A 13,363-nucleotide genomic window follows, 5' to 3' on the forward strand; every position below is an offset into this window, starting at 1 on the left:
TAAGGCTTCATTGGGTTTTTTGAAAACTAAGGTATTATGTAGTAAAGGCATTATAGCTTCTACACTAAATATGTTTGACAGGCTGCAGTCTCCTGTGAACTCTTCTGGGACATCTGACTCTTCTAAACATTTTTAAAACCACTAACATGCTGAATGCTTTATGAATAATTAGTAGTGATAAATGTAGGGGCACATCTCTGTGCTTTGCACTCTGTTCTTCTGTCACAGGAAATACCTGTTCAAACTTGTGTCCTATTGTTGTAGATGTTTATTTTCCTTTACAGCAGTGCTGACATTCATAAATGTGTTCTATCACATCTCATTGAGGTACCGAGCAATGCTTTTAAAGAATGCATTTTCTGTACATTGCAGTCCATGTAATCATTACTGTGAGGTGATATTACCACTGGCTGGAAATTGAGTAAGTAAACCTTTGTCAGATATCTGTTTATATACTTGGATAGCTCTGACCACAACAAGGTTTCAGTCTTGTTTGCGTCTAATTATGCTGTAATGTATAAAGTTAGTAATAACAAAAAATAATTGAATGTGATGGTTGTGTTTCCTAGGTATAGCATACCTGAGTGGAATGTGCAGTGAAAAACGAAAATGTATAATTGCAGAGGACAATGGTCTGAATCTGGCTTTTACAATTGCCCATGAAATGGGTCACAAGTAAGTATGTGGATATTAAAGCCTTTTATTCATTTGCATGGAATACTACTGTGATTTGACTAATTTGATTGTGTACTTCAGTTTCTCCTTTCTTTCTATAAGGAGGGGATTTAAATGAAAAATTCAGAAAATAGTGTATCTGTTAATAATAATAATATGTATCAGTACATGGTATGTAGCTTAAAAAAAGGTTTATGTAATGTTTAGTAATACAAAAATCTTTATAGCTACAAAATAAATAAATTAACTGGAAAGACTGTTCCCCATTGTCTGGGGAAAATCAGGTGCCCCAAGATGTTTGTTCTATGCTGACTATGGTATTGTGTAACAGATCCAACTCTAACAATTGTTGCCAACAAACATTTTAGTGAGATCATAACTTGGAAGAGTCCTTATTTAATTTGGCTTTCTTAGGATAGATCCCATTATAATGTAGAATAGTCGTTGCTCATTGCAACATTAATGTTTTTCATCTTGGAAGAAGAAAAAGATGGCAAAATGAAGGTGAAGCTAACTGTCCGTCACAGTTGGGCTGCATATTTTTACTCATTCCGTGTCGAATATTTTAGCCCAAAGTGAAAAATTAATATTTTTCAATAATAAAATCTGTTAATAATATTTCAGCTTCATTCCCTCCCTCACTACTTGTAAAAAAAAAAAAAAAAAAAATAGAAAATGTCTTATTTTTAACTGAAATAAAAAGGAGATATGTGTTACTCTTATCATTTTTTTCTGCAGTGTCTGTGCCAGGTATTTATGTATTTGTATTATAATGTCAGTTTCAGACGGACAACAGACAGGGATGTTTTGCTAAATGTGTGGTTAGGTATCTTAGGACAAATACTTTGAGTTGAGAGTGACTTGGTTTAAATTTGGTCAAAACTTCCTGAGACTGGAGATCCTAGCATGAAATATTGAAAAATGAAATTAATTATAAGAAAAACCTGGAAATTAAAATATTTGTATTGATTTTCTTTCTAGATGCAAAATAAGCAAATACAGAGCAATTATTTAAAGATTGACACAAGTATTAGTTGCTGCATTAAATTGATATTTTATGGTTTGTTGGGTTTTTTTGTTGGTTTGTTTTGTTTTTGTTTTTTGTTTTTTTGTTTTTTTTTTTTGTTTTTTTTTTTTTTGTTTTTTTTTTTTTTTTTTTTTTTTTTGTTTTTTTTTTTTTTTTTGTTTTTGTTTTTTGTTTTTTTCTTCATTTTTATAACTGCAGAAAAAAACTCCTGGTTAATATAAGCCAGCCTGCTTGCATGATTGTTGTGATAAAGGAAAGACCTAAAAAGAAATACTTATTTGTGTTTTGTGGCTACACATCATTCTATTTCTATTTTTTGCTGTAGTGTTTGCTGGTATTGGAAGAGGGAATGGGTAGAAGAAGAATTATTTTCTGTAAACTTATTCCTGTGACAGCAAACCAAGAATAAGGGGAATTAAACAATCCCTGATTATGACCTGCAGATGGATTCACTGGTAGAGTAAATTAGAAAATTGTTTGATGCAAGTATGATAATAACATATATACTGCTGTATGAGCAGCACAGTAACAGTGTTTTTAGAGTATAGAAGCCTTTGCTGCAAAATTACTGTATTTGAAAAAAGAGACATCTCAATCAGCAAGAAATACAGCATCTTATGCTCACTGAAAAATGGTGATACATAATGTTCTTGCGAAGTTACGGGGGGTGTGTTGGTTGTGCAATAGCCAATTCGCGAATGTGGGATACTGATCTTAAAAAGTTTATGTGGTTACATAGTGGTAAGGTATTTGTCTTGCAGAAGACTATCATACCTATCTTTGGCTTCCTGAGGTCTTCTAGATGACAAGCAGTACATGAAACAAGGTAGACAGAGAAGCTCACTGTTGCTGCTAGCAGTTCTTCCAAGACTGCAGCACAGGTCAGGCTCTAACCTCTGTTACATTTGTTTGTGAACTTGGAATATCTTCATGGCTTTGCATTGCAGCTGGACTGTGAAAGAGAAGGAATCTGCATAATTTTTCTACAGGAACATAAAACTTATATTGCTGATATATAAATCCTGGGGCAAACAAATGTTGCAAGGCTACATATGAAATTTCAGAGCTTTCAAATCCTTTAATACTAATTCAAATAAACTTGGAAAAACAAATTATGATGGTATCCCAGCCATCATATTCTCACTGGTGATGGAAGTAATGGCATTTGAATGTCATTAGAGACATCCTCACAATTCTCTGTGGGTAATGTAATAGATATTTGTAAAAAGGGGAAATAAAGAATAAATAAAATCTTGTGTCAGTGTAAAAGACAGAATGTTGATTGAACCAGACATTTCTTCAAGAAATCCAAACTCATGAAGGCTTGTAATAGACCACATAGTGTATAGGAAAAAAAAAAAAAAAAAGAGAGCACCCCCCAGTGCAAAAGATGCAGAGGTATAGAGGCATAGATCCCTGCTTCACGATGGAGTCAGAGTCCTTAGCTGTCACAATCTGAAATAGAGTGGTCTTGCACCAAGGAGCGTAGGGGTGACATTGTAGAGATATTTGGTTTTTTCTGCATGAGTGTCTCTGTTTGCCAGTCAGGCCCTGGCAATTGCAAAGAAGATGCTGGAAGTAGTTGAACCTTTGTGAAGAGACAATATAAAAATGTTTGAAGACAAACATTTGAATGTAGATCCTGTTTGAAAGGACTTCAGCAGATTCAAACATATCTAGAGTATCTCTTACAGAGATTTGTCTTGCTCATTCTTAACTGCCTCAGAAGCAGAGATTAAATGCTCACCATACAGACCAGTCATAAACAGTTCCTTCAATACAACATCTTTTCTAGAAAATTTTCACTAATTTCTTTTGAATCTTGAGGTCATCTAACCACTACCTTGGTTTTTTTGTATGTAATTTCTTTAGCCATTCTAATTGCTCTTGTGAAGAGTCTAGTTCAGCAGCATAGAACCAAAAGCTTTCTCAAAGACTTTTCTTCTTGAAGGATAAAGGACAAACATTTTTTTTCCCTTCTGTACAACAGATATTCTTACCCATAAGTTGCCGCACAAATAGATTAAAAAGTTATGTAATGTAGATGCTGTTGATTTTCATTTTCTGAGAGCATGAAAAAGACAAACAAAGACATTACCAGTTGTCATTGTATTGATGAATATAAAGCTCTGATGCATTCCTTTCACTAAAGAAATTTTTCCTGGTATCCAACCTGAACCTCCCCTGGCACAGCTTGAGGTGATGTCCTCTTGTCCTGTTGCCACTTGCCTGGAAGAAGAGTCCCTTATATTGAATATATGCTGATACATGGATGTTTATTAAGTGTTGTGTTGTTGGTTTATTTTTGTTTTTCCAACTGAAAGAGAAATATTCTCAATGAAATACAATGACAGACTAAACCTTACTTTGCAATGTGAAACATCTTTGTTCTAGCTTTGTGTATCTGAATGTAGATGATATTTTAATGACATTGAGAATTAATGAAAGTCAACAGTTGATTTTTGAACTCTATCTGTGTAATCAGTCATTAAAAATTGTATCACATTAATGGATTTTTTTAAACATATTCTAATTATTAAAATAAATTTACTAAGCAATAAGGTAATTACATAATGAGGTCACATTACATAGTTAATCATAAGACATTGTCTCTGTGTGGAGAAAAGAGCTAAGAGTGACAATTGCTGATACTGAGGTTAACAAGCTACATGTGATTTTACTTAAATGATAGCCCTCTATGGGCTATGATTCCTTTTGAAGGATGGAGAAATAAAGAACATATGTAAGTTTATGCCTCTCTAAATGCATTAATTTACAATTATTAAGTGCTCTAAATGTAGTTTAGAAGTTGTCTTAGCCACTTAAATGAGAAACTGGTGTAATTCTTCAGAATTAATTTTAAACACATCTGCATTCTTTTTCTGACAAGCATTTTTTTAAATATGAGAGGTAACTGTTACTAAAATTCAGGATGTTCTGCCACATATTTTGTAGTGATGAACAGGGAGTCTGTGAAACTTCTGAATCACCTATTTAGTAGTTAATAAGCAAAAAGCGTATATTCTTTATGAATACATTAAAAAGTTGTATGAAATCCTCACTCCTCAAGCGCCCCACAGTGTCGGCGGAGGCTGTGCTAGTAAGCTGTCCCCAAAAAAATCTTGTTTCCTTCTCTCTCCCATACAACCCCATGGGCTATTAGGGTATTGGATAGAAGGTGCAGGGGAAATTCTTGTCATTGTGGCTTTATTCCAGCTGCAGAGTCTCTCATTTCCCTCCAATTGTTTCTTTCTTAATTTTTTCTGTTCTTTTTGGCTAATGGTCTAAGGCTGGGTTTCTCAGTCCAAGATGCAAAGATATGGATATTAATCTATCTGTAGGTGCTCTCAGACATGTTGAATTTTGACTGTTTTGGCTGGTTTTCATCACCACTGAATTTTCTGCTCAAATCAAAGTCAACTGAAGTGTAGAGACATAAGCCTAACTTCCAGTAAAACAGTTTGAAAAGTACAGCTACTGTTTGAAAAATTGAGCTTTGTAGTGATTTTTAAAATACATGCACAGCAGATATAGGCAAACATCTTTCCCATACACATATTTGTGTCATTACAGATTTACACAGAAAAGGTTGTAATTCCCCGCTTTTTGTGCATAGCTGCATACAAGGTGAACATCCCTGGAGAAGAGAAGGCTCTGGGGGAAGCCTATGGCACTTTTCAGACCTAAAGGAGACCTATAGTAGAGCCTGGAGAGGGGCCTTTTACAAGGGCACATCGTGGCAGGACAAGGGGGAATGGCTTTAAACTGGATGAGAGTAGGTTTAGATTAGATATTAGGATTTTTTACTGTGAGGGTAGTGAGGCATTGAACAGGTTGTCCATAGTGGTTGTGCACTCCCCATGTTGAGTTGATCAAGACCAGGCAGGGTAGAATTTTGACCACAACCTGGTCTAGTGGAAGTTTCCCTGTCTGGCAGTGGGTTTGGAACTAGATGATCTTAAATGTCCCTTCCAAACCATTCTGTGATTCTGTGGTTCTCTTATTTTTATATTATTTTTGTATTGTTTTACTGTCTGTGACATTTTCTATCCTCCTTGTTTAAAAAATGGAAACTTTACAGGGATATTTATCTATAAAGCATAGCACTTTAATAAGAAGCTAATTTTTAAAAAAATACTCTTAAGAAGGAAGGTAATGTGCTTTCCCTTTTCCTTGATGCTTATTTATTTGACAAAAATTAATAGGAAGCTTTAGCTTTGTATTGCATTTCAGCATTACCTATTCTCTATTTCAAACATGATTTGTACAAAATCACCCTCGTAGTTTCATCACTATCTTTTTTTTTCTGATAGGTCAGGAAAAGTATCCGTAAGGTAACTGTTCTAAACTCTTGCAGTTAAACTGACAGTGCACTGAGGGTCTTGAAAGATTTTCTTAATTTTTTTTTTTTAAACTACTTTAATGAAGTTCAAAAGTATATATATTAGATGCTCAACCATGCAAGTCCTTGAGATTACCTTACATTCATTTTCATGCTTTAGTGGGTAAGTTCTTTAAAAATTGGTAGTCTCTTTTTTGCCTGCATCCATATCAAAGTAGACATCTTTGTTCCACAGTCATATACTTATGCTGACTTAAATCAGTTTAGGATCTTACTGGGCACATGGGTGTATAATTCCAAACTTCAGTGGCCTGAAAATTGTACAACAAAATACATTTAAGGTTACAGATGACAGAAAATAATGAAGTCTGTTAACCTACTTCACATTTATGTTTGCTCGTACTCAAAATGTTTCTGGTGTTAACAACCATGAAAAAAAATTAGTTTTGTTAGTCCAGTTCTAATCACATTTGTGCATCACATCACTGCAATGCCAGGCAGAAATAAAGCATCACCAACCTTTTGCTGGTAGCAAGACAGCTGAAGAAACAGCTTAGGAAGAAGTGAAACACTGAGATAGGGAAGAAGCATTGCATCAGCATTTTAGTAATGTAAAAAGATATGATTTTTTTTTTTTTAATGAAATTTAGATTAGTCAACTCTTTCTCTGGCAAGGTATTAAGGGTTGCGTTTCTGCCAACCTATACAGTTCCAAGATGGGTTTATGTTAAATTTTCCTTAGGATAACATTCGTAAACTAAACAATTGGTAACTGAAAGACATCCTACAGGATGCAAAAGATTAATTGATAGTCTGATACATTTAAAATATCTGTGAAAAAATTGGCAAAAGGTCGTAACAATGTCAATGTTTTTGTTAATACAAAAGCTGGTTATTTATAGCTCTTCACTGACTTTATGATAGCTCAATGATGTTGCATGGGTGTTACATTTTCCAGAAGCCAATACTTCTTCTGTATTATATAATCTCTGTAAAAAACCTTCAGGAAGTGGCAGTGTATATTTTCATGTTATGATGCTAAATATACCTGTCACTGCCATTTATATACTTCAGTCAAAGGGCTGTGGCTCAGTAGTTTGTCTAGATCCAGCACCATGAAGCATGGTGGTAGAACTATTGGAGTTACAGAGAAAGAAAGAAAGCTGTTCTGCAAAAGCTACTAAGTCAGCTGGACAGCAGTGTCCAGCGTATGTTAATACCCCTGTACTAATATGCATGTTGTACTTTTACCCAGTTGTTTTAAGACTGAAAATGTAATCTGAATTTCTAGCAATGTGGAGAATGAGCAATGATTTACAAAGGGAAATAACATTTGCATAAAGTTATTTATTTTTACTTTTTCTGATCTTATAATTTTTAACAAGAAGATTGAGATTTCCATGTTTGGTAGATTTTCCTTTGAAGATAAATTCTTTCCAAAAGAAATCATGTTTTACCTTTTACCATCATAATTTTTCTGTAGCTGGTCAATTGCCTTTCACTTTTAGCTAAATAATTAATTTACCATTTGAAATGTGTCTTATCCCATTTATTCAATCATCTGTGAAGCCCTCATATGGTTGAAAGGACATATAAAAATCATACAACACTTAATACTCCACTAACCAGAATTTTAAAAAAACCAACAAGTCAAAATATAACAGCTTATAAAATCCTTCTACTAGTCTGGTCTTTTTATATATTTTTCTCTCTAAAGATAGCAGTGTGATAAAACATTTTGTTGAAAAAGTGCAATAAAAGTACTAAGAAAATAGTGTAGCTTCTGTCTCTCTGTCTGTGATAATCACATAAGGGGTGTTATTTTCACTTACCAAATACATCCTCATGATACTGCAGAATTACAGATCAGACAAACTGATGTGAAAATCATTGTACTATAAAACTGCATATAAGCTTTTAAACCTTGTAATTTTAGTTTAAAAAGTTTTGATCATTCTGTCATTTTGTACTATTGCACAAAATTATATAAAAAAAAAAGCACTGGAAATAATAAGGAAGATAACGCTTCATTATTAATAATACTTCTTAAAGTTAGTTTTATTTTTAAGGTAATAGAATTTATTTTGTTAGTGATTTCTTTCAAAAGTGGAAAAGTATCTAGGATAATGGTTGCAGAGAATTTACAAATACTGTGTAGTAATCACTTATACCGATATGAATTTTTAACAAATCAAATGGAATGTGATCCCATCACACATCATCGGTATAAACTGGCAACTGTATTCAGAGGTTTACTTTTTCCTTCTCAAGGGGAAAGTTTTCTAGTAATTTTCAGTCTTTCCTGAGCTCACACTAGTAGTCTTATACTTGGTCTGCAGTTCACACTCATCTTTCTCTTGTTCTATATATGACTTGGAATAAATAGATCCTTTAGTATTTGGGAATCTATTTATTATACTGAACATTCTATTTATTACACTGAGCACTGCTGGTTCCTTAACACAGCACTTGCTCTTCCACTTTTCTTTGATCTCTCTCTTATTCCCAATCTGTCTCACTGTGACTATGGAAATCTGAGTTTTAGTTGTTCTCTTTAATGTTTTTGATTCTTTCCGGTTTACAGATAAGCCTAAAGTAATTCTCCACATCTATCTGAACTAACCTAATTAATTGCTCATATAATAGGCTTTTGATACTATTTAATCTTTGTCCCTTCTTTGCTTGTTTCTGGTTTAACAACATCATTCTTGTTCAGGTGCACTATTTGCATTTTAAGTGTGATAGGATGGTGACAACCATCATCTCCCATTTGCAAAGCACAAACAAAATAACGAATAAATAATGAAAAGCTTTTGCCTGGAAGCATGTGGGGTCACTGAGCATATTGTCATGAAAGTAGCACATGTCAAAGAATTTTGATATCCTATGGTAAGAAGAAATGTAAAATAGCAATGCAGACCTAATTATTTGAAGAAGGTGTGTGCAGAACTTTTTTTAGCTTATTTAAATATAGAATAATGACTGAGGATCCTCTTTTGAGGCTTAAAAAAGCTTTGATTTTGTAATACTGCACTATAATTAGACCTAGTTAAATTGTAGTACTTGGTACTTGTTCAGTATTTTGACACTGGAATGCATTTTGAATGCAAGAATATAAGCTGTTTTTCATAAGTGACAGGAGAGGTGTTATTGCCTTTTTGATTCCAGCTGTACACACATAATTGCAGCAGTAGTTAATTGTAAAAGAATTGCATTTTAACTGAAATATTGAACTAATATTTTTCTTCTACTTTCAGTGGCCTGAGTTATTAATTCCAAATGCAGAGAATTTAATGATGTTGTTTCTTTGTATTATTTCTACTTGCATATGAAAGATTTAGCAAAAATTTTTCTGGTTTTATACATGGTATCACATAAAAATCCTTTAAAAAAGTTTTAGAGGGTTTTTAGATAAAAACATTTTTTTTCAGTGGACTTGATTTATATTGTTAGTGGAGCTTATCGGACCAAGTCTGTCAAAATATTTTAAAACTGAGATTAATAACATATCTATATATTTTATTAAATATATTATTATTTAATTGTATAGAGTGAACTTAAATGTTGCTAATATTTTATTTAGGGAAAGCATTCTATAGAGTACTTCCTACTTGCATATTTTGTCTGCTCTATATAGCCTTTAACCAGAATGGGTAGAGCATTTTTATGCAACGCTGAAGAAATACCATTTCTTTTCTTAAAAATATAATTTATTTCTATATATAGACATGAAGTACTACTCGTTAAAGTACAGCACTTTCTTTGTTAATTCTGTTTTTTCAGGCTATTACAAAGTTATCTTATAATCCCAAACTTCTTTGTCTTCCTCCCACATGCACATGGTGTTGCTTTACTCTTGTATGAGGTTGAATGATCACAGCTGTGGTAGAGGGGAGAGGGAGCACTGTGCTGAGTGCTGTCATAATGCTTTCGTTCTGTAGGAAGAGACAGAACAGCACCTTACACAGGCACAGTTTCTGTGGTACCTTTGTATCAGTGAAAGGTATAGTTATGTCTTTCATGTGCAGCAGGAGAGGGCTGGAAAATACCATGACCACCACTGCAAGCACTGAGTAATGTTATATCCTTGGTTGTTAATGGAGAAGTAGGTATACATGCTTACACTAGTTAGTCTTGTGCTGAATAAGAAGGCAGCAATGACTGTTCAGCTTCTTTTTCTCACCACACAAAGTATGATGTGAGGAATGAAATCAGAAGTCAGTTCTGCTGCACAGTGACTTTTATGTGGTCTTGTAATTGATACTAGGTCAGATAAAAATATGCATTACAGAAGAAATCAAAAACACTCACTGAAGAAAACATTCCTGAGAATGTTTAAGAGCAGGTTCTGTTGCTTCTTTAGCTTGCTTCTGAGATATTATCCTGAAATTTATTTAATTGTTGTTAACTTACAATGTGTATTTGCCTTTTGAATAGGCATTTTTGAATGCCTATTCATTCAGGTAGGCAAAGGATTCAATATTTGCATTTACTGTTTCCTGGATTTTTTTACATGTACTTAATTTGGAGGTGGAAGAGAATTGAGGAATGAATTCCATTGGATTAGTACAGATATTTTGAACTACTGTTGAATGTGAAAGCAGGATAGGAGAAGTGTTACAAAAGTATGGACAGATAAAGTACTGGATGATTATTGGAATTAGGTTTTTTATTAGTGCTTAATGTAGTTAATTTCCACAGCTGTTATAATTACAACAGTTTTAACCACTTCATGCTTTAAAAGACAATGTTTTCCTCAGAATTTGTGTGCTAATAAACTTTATAAAATGCTTCTGTGGTAATAGATTGGAAAAAGTGGGGGTACACTGATATATATGCAGTGGTGGCTAGTGTTTTTTGAAACAGTCAAGATCATGGTTTAGCTTAGCACACATTTCGCTGGCTGACTTGAAAGAATATTTTGTGGCAAAGTCTAGCTTCAGGAATTGTTTTTCAGTTTGAAGGAAAATAATCATAATTAGAAATTACAGGGGGTTTTAAATTTTTGTCTTAAAATTTATTAAAATTTATTAACTATTTAAAATAACATATAAATGTGTTAATTCCACTCTTCATAAATGCAAGACATGAATTATATAATAAATTTTGTCAAGATTTTTGGGTTGTAAATGTTTTAGTTAAAATCCTACAGTGTATATGATACTGACAAATGAGTATTTTTAAATTACTACTTTTGCACTAAGGAAGCATTTAACTCAAAGAGCTATGAGCAGAATTTTTTCTTATGTAGTCCATTAGGTTAAATATCCACAGCTTTCCTGTGTCTTCCTCCACAGTTCCTATGGGTGTAAATAACTCTGGAGATAGAGACGTCTCGAATTCTGCATGTAAGGCAAGTGCAGAGGCACTTCTGTGTAGCTGTTTTGTGCCATTCAGGCAGGTCAGGAAAAGACAGAGGCTAAGATCAGAGTCAAACACATTTGCTTGCCTCAGTTATATGGTTTACAGATAGCAAAATTATCCAGTTTATGCAGAAGGCACTGTTCCAGGGCCTGTTCCAGAGTGTGAGGTGTACACATCAGTGTAAGAGACAGAGCACTTCTATAGGCAAGGTAAAGCCCTGCCTGATATTTCCATTAATTTCATTGGTAAATACAAGGTAAAGCAAATTGCAAATTTATGTATAATTTGAGTCATGAGTGGATTCTGGGATAGAGTGGAGAGCAAAAGTGTTGGGAGACAGGCCTTTTTGCCATTTGCCACTGTGGGGTGGTGAAATAAGGAGAACCACAATGTACTCCAGTTTTTGTAGACACAGCAAACTTACTCTGTCTTTGCAGTCTGTAAGTGAAAGAATCAATACAAGGCATAGAGTTTTATTAAACCTTAAGTTTTGCTTTTCTGCAGGGCAGAGTAATGCTGCAAATTTCCAACTCTACTTTAAATACAGTGCTCTGGAAAGTAGACTCACATCCATTTGTAAATCTCCAAAGACAGTTGAGCATATTTATTTCTTGTAATATCAGTCAAGCATGATCCACTTAGCTAATTCTGAAAATCTTGGTTTTATTTAGGTGCTTCTTCTTCCTCTCTGTTTGCTAATTCTGAATGAGAGTGAGAGTGAGTCTTCAGTTAAACAGCAGCTTCAAGCAGATATTCGGTAGAATTTTTCATGGCAGTGACTGAATGTGAGAACTCATTGGGATGCATAAGGATGCTAAGTCTTTATAATCAAAGTCAATTTAATTTCTTCATCAGTGTTATTTTTTATAAGAGATTGAAAACTCATTTAGGTGTTGTTTTTCTTTAGACAGAATAATTGCCCATCAAAGTAGTGATCATTTTAGTATTCTATAAAATTTCAACCTGTCAGTTCCCTGTAGAATGAAGATAGAATCACTGTCAAAATATTCACTGATCTTAAAAAACAAAGAGTGTGTTGCCCATTTACAAGAGAAATAGTATTCATTAAACTTACAATTGTGCAGTTTTGGAAATTCAGAAAGTCGTTCAAAATATGTATTGAACTGATTGGAATGCAATATGTCTCATCAAATAAATGCAGCTCCACATCCATCTTAAATTATAAAGTTGTTGTCTACATGGTACCATGTGAAAGATACTATGGAAAAAATAATCAAAAGAGGTTTCCTACATGCAATATATATGAGCTATTTTCAGCCCTTTGCAAGAGTTTTAACTTACAAAAATTCTGAAAACAACCTGTTACTTTGTTTCACTTTGTTTTATTTTTAATAACTTCACAATTCAGTATGGGGATAAACCACGACAATGACCACCCATCCTGTGCAGATGGTGTCCATATCATGTCTGGGGAATGGATTAAAGGACAGAATCTTGGGGATGTTTCATGGTCTCAGTGCAGCAGAGAAGATCTGGAAAGATTTCTCAGGTATATAATTCAAGAAAAGAAATATTACTGTATGTCATTTAGAAATAGATCCAATTAATATACTGAAATAATAAGTTTTTAACTTTTTTTTACTCCAGTTGGAGATATTTTTTTTTGCAAAATCCATTGAAATATTTTAAGTCATCACAATCTAATATTAGATTTATTAAAATGTTTTCAGCAATTACATGGATTTTTATATTTTCGTGTCTTAATCAATATGATTATACTTTTATATACTTATATGGAAATTTTGTATATGTCACTATGTTTACTGTATATTAATGTGCTGTGTACTGAAATATTTGGCCACCAAAACCTTTATCCATTAAGTAAGTTTTATTCCAAAGTGTTGTCCAGCACATTTCTGAAATGCTGATCAATTATATTGTCTTTCTGCAAATGTACAATAACAGAGCACATTAACTTATAACAAGCAGGCCAT

At 33.5% G+C, this 13,363-nt stretch overlaps 1 protein-coding gene across 1 annotated transcript in view; it reads left to right on the forward strand.

Moving 5' to 3' along the window:
- The window catches only part of ADAMTS19 (ADAM metallopeptidase with thrombospondin type 1 motif 19), a 126,139-nt gene that overhangs the window by 65,687 nt on the left and 47,089 nt on the right, over positions 1 to 13,363 (forward strand). The window contains exons 8-9 of the mRNA XM_041486733.1: positions 570 to 675; positions 12,778 to 12,918. Of these exons, the coding sequence (XP_041342667.1) occupies positions 570 to 675; positions 12,778 to 12,918 (247 nt within the window). The remainder of the gene's footprint in view (positions 1 to 569; positions 676 to 12,777; positions 12,919 to 13,363) is intronic.

This window comes from Pyrgilauda ruficollis, unplaced genomic scaffold (genome assembly GCF_017590135.1).
Source record: "Pyrgilauda ruficollis isolate IOZ18807 unplaced genomic scaffold, ASM1759013v1 scaffold78, whole genome shotgun sequence".
In the NCBI taxonomy this organism is placed as follows: Eukaryota; Metazoa; Chordata; class Aves; order Passeriformes; family Passeridae; genus Pyrgilauda; species Pyrgilauda ruficollis.